General features: G+C 42.9%; 1 protein-coding gene across 1 annotated transcript; it reads right to left on the bottom strand.

Moving 5' to 3' along the window:
* Positions 1-885: 885 nt before the first annotated feature.
* birc5b (baculoviral IAP repeat containing 5b) lies at positions 886-3,202 on the bottom strand. The gene is made up of 4 exons (XM_053424152.1): positions 3,077-3,202; positions 2,228-2,337; positions 1,074-1,191; positions 886-978 (listed from the first exon to the last, which is right to left on the bottom strand). Exons 1-4 carry the CDS (start codon positions 3,200-3,202, stop codon positions 886-888), a joined length of 447 nt encoding a protein of 148 aa, XP_053280127.1.
* Between the last annotated feature and the right edge of the window lie 361 nt (positions 3,203-3,563).

Raw genomic sequence — 3,563 nt, 5'->3', positions numbered from 1 at the left:
GGATAAGAGAATTAAGCAGCAGATCTGGGCTCAGTGGCCAGAGTGTTACATTTGACATTAATCCAGAACAGTGGACGGTTGGAGAAGGGAATAGCATCTTTTAATCCCACGCTCCATCCAAGCCAACCCTTTCATCGCACACAGGAGCGACTCACTCACGCTGAGCCCGACATCCTGTTCCTGCTTCATACAAACAAGCGTGTAAATCTCAAAACTTTACACCAACTCGTGCAAATAATTGAATGGTAACCCTTTGGTCTTTAAAGGCTCAACAAGACCAGTGGAGCATCACAGAGTGGAAGGGCTTTCTAGAAGTGTTTACTGCATGAGCACCTTTTCTATGCACTTTCCATTGTCAGCTGCAGCATCCTTCAGTGTTTCCTGAGTCTCAGGCCTCCTCACTGGGCAAGGCGAGTGCCCTGGTGAGCCCCCAGTGCTCACTGTCCCTCTAGATGTAACAGATGTTACTGGGGCAACAGTTGGTATTGAGAGGGAGGGGCTTCAGGCCATCTGTCCAGGGTCAAGGTTTGAAAAGGCCTGGTCGAGATGGTGGCACGTTCAGGAAAATGGTAAGTATTTGGTTGTAAAAGGGGGAATATAGCAAGCATTGTAATGCAGCTCAATGTGCGCTTTCATTTCACGCTGCCTTTGTGAAGCTTGTGAGTGTAAGATTAGGGAACTCCACAAATTGTCTGGGACAGGAGAAAACTGTGGAGCTTTTTGTGCAAAAGCACCATCTTGTGGTTCAACAAAATACTACACCCAAAGCATCATATTCTTCAAAACTTTATTGATATAAACTGGTATTGCATCAAACTGCTGAGTGAAGACCACAGGCTCCTGTGACACCCTCAAGATGAGTGAAGCAGAGAATGGGCAGCTTCCTTAAATCTCAGAGTCAAACTGAGATTTAAGCCTCTCAAGAGTTTGGTCGATTTCGTCCCGTAAATATGCCATCTTCTTATGACAGACTTTCCTCTGGAAGAACAGCAGAAGCAGCAGAACGTGAGGAGAAAGTGCAGCACAAGTATTCAACCCTCACTTTGTGTCATATCATCTACACAGACACTTACAAGGAAGACCTTTATCCTCTTTTTCTCTATGACATAGTATTCCGCAGCAGTTAGCTTAGTGAAGTCTTTCTTCAGGGTTAAGAATCCACAGTTAGGAGAGCGTTTTACATGTTCAGTCCTGGGCAGGAGAAAAGATATATAAAGACGATTATATTAAACTGAGAGTGGCACATAAAGAGGTCGTGGTCTTTTAATATAATGCAGTTTCACTCGGCGTATAATCCTGTGTAAAAGCAAAACCCACAAAACTAAAATATGCGTAATGTGGTAATCTGCTGATCAAGACTGAGAAACAGCTGCATCAAGTGGGAATTATGGTTCTGGGTTACATTATTGTCATTAATACATAGAAAATGGAACAACAATGTATATAAATATAATGACATCCTCAAAGACACGATGCAGTCATATGGTAGACAAATGCAGTAATACAAATTTAAGTGCAATATTTAAAATCAAACAGCAAGATGGCATAATAAATGCAAAGAAATGTGCAATAATTTTTTTAATTAAAAACAGCAAGAGTTCAGATGACATGTGCAGATTGTGTGTTAGGTGTTGCCTGCGAATTCACTGTTAATTTATTAATGTCTTAGATAGCCGCATTACACAAAAAATACTGAACATCCTCCCACCACGACCCTGGTGGGAGGATGCGGTATTTATCAGGGAAGAACCCATTAGATGTTGGTGCTGATCCAGATCAAGGGGTGGACCCAGACTTTTTTTAAACTTTCTTGAACTTTGTGAGATGGGAAATCTTTTTTTGTTTTTTTACATTTTCACCATTTTCCTCAAGGAATAACCGATGATGTGTGTGAAATTGGGAAATTCAGCTTGACTTAAAAGGGACTGTTTGTTCTTGGCAGAGCTCTGCCCTCTTCTGAGTGCTATCCATTCATCTGACATTTACCCTGTAACAAACATATTTCAAATATAATATCGGGCACTTTTGTTGACAGGACAGATTCTTAGCATGAAATGTTGAGAGATAGTGGTCAAGACACGGAGCAAAGGTCTGGTGTTGGAACACAACCTGCAGCAAAGAGGACCCAGTTCTGGATCTACAGCCTTGGCATAATATTCTTCAGTGCCTATATGAAGGTAGATAAGGTAAAGAGGGTGGTCTGAATAGGTTGAGATGCTTTTCTTACCAGGGATCATCATCTGGCTCCCAACCCTCGAGCTCAATCAGACAGTAGAAACAAGAAGCGACATCAGGCTCATTCTCACTGGGGCAGTGGATGAACCCGGCCCTGGCCATCTGATAAAGCAAACAAACAGAAACAAAGGCCTTAATGTCTTATCAAATAAAAAGCCAAGCACTAACTGAAGGAATGATATGTGCTGATAACTCAATGACAAAGATAACAAGTGTGATACAAGACAGAAAGGTCAGAGCTAAAGGAGGAGAAGTGTCAGTGCGGCTGATCTCCTTTTAACTGGTCGGGAAGTTATGATCTGGTAACATGGGGTGTAGTGTTGCTCATCAAGTGAGGTGTCAGCAGCTCGTCCGTCATGGCAAGAGCGGGGGGGGGGGGGTGCAGAGGGACGGTCCATGAAACTGAATCTGGCACCTGCTTAACCGTAAATCACAACCTGTCACAGCCTTGCAGTGTAAAATGGCTGTGAACACAAGGTTGAGGTTTAATAGCTTTCAATAATTATTCTCATAAAACCAAACAGTTATGTAATGTGCAGGTTTATGTATAATGGGCTGTATTCTGAAGAGCTGTCTGACACATCTTGTCTGAAATGAGAGGAAACATCTGAGATACGAGTCTGACTTCACATGGACCTGAACTTTAACCTCTTCCCTGCAGACATGCTCTCCTCCGGATATAAACACACATTGTCCTACTGCTCTGTCATAACTAACCATCAATCACAGATGGGTTTTTTAATACTAAATCAACAAATGTTGATTTGTTGAACAAATGTTAATTTAGAGGTGTCAAGAAGTGTCATGATCTCTGCCACAGCAAAGCATGTGTCCTCCTCACCTTCTCAGGGGTGCAGTTACATTCCTCCCTAAACGGCCAGTCAGCAAAGCTTTGTTCTCGTAAATCCTGACTGTACATGTTGTCGTAAAAGCGGAACCTGGTGCTCAGTACGTCTATGCTGGCCATGTCTTCAGCAGGAACAGGATCAACCCAACGTGTGTCTGAAGTCACAATGGCTCCACAATGGCTCCACACTAGCTCCTGCACACTAACACAGGTGATTTCAGTTTTCCACTGATGGAGGCCTGCTCAGGTTCGAGGTGGGCCGGGCTGCGACGGGGGATGTGAGGTCACCAGACTCATCTAGAAGAGGTCTGATCAGGAAGTAGTCATGGTTTTCACTCTTTGGGCAGTTTGTGAAATTTGTATTATCTTGGTATCGTCTTATTTACTTCACTTGTATTTGTTTTGTATATCCTACTTTCATGACACAGCTAAAACTGTAGTGCTACACTACACATTTTTCATGCTGCACGTGTGTTAGTTC

Source organism: Pleuronectes platessa, chromosome 6, assembly GCF_947347685.1.
Source record: "Pleuronectes platessa chromosome 6, fPlePla1.1, whole genome shotgun sequence".
NCBI lineage: Eukaryota > Metazoa > Chordata > Actinopteri > Pleuronectiformes > Pleuronectidae > Pleuronectes > Pleuronectes platessa.
Note: the sequence above shows the minus strand (reverse complement) of the source record. Positions and strands in the feature narration are given on the sequence as shown.

What these genes read in the sequence shown, in the direction of transcription:
- birc5b (XM_053424152.1), bottom strand. Translation starts at nt 3,202, where the DNA reads ATGGCCAGCATAGACGTACTGAGCACCAGGTTCCGCTTTTACGACAAC. An exon ending in GTAACTGCACCCCTGAGAAG is followed by an intron (nt 2,338 to 3,076) that starts GTGAGGAGGACA and finishes TTGCTTTATCAG; the next exon opens with ATGGCCAGGGCCGGGTTCAT. An exon ending in AGAGGATAAAGGTCTTCCTT is followed by an intron (nt 979 to 1,073) that starts GTAAGTGTCTGT and finishes CTGTTCTTCCAG; the next exon opens with AGGAAAGTCTGTCATAAGAA.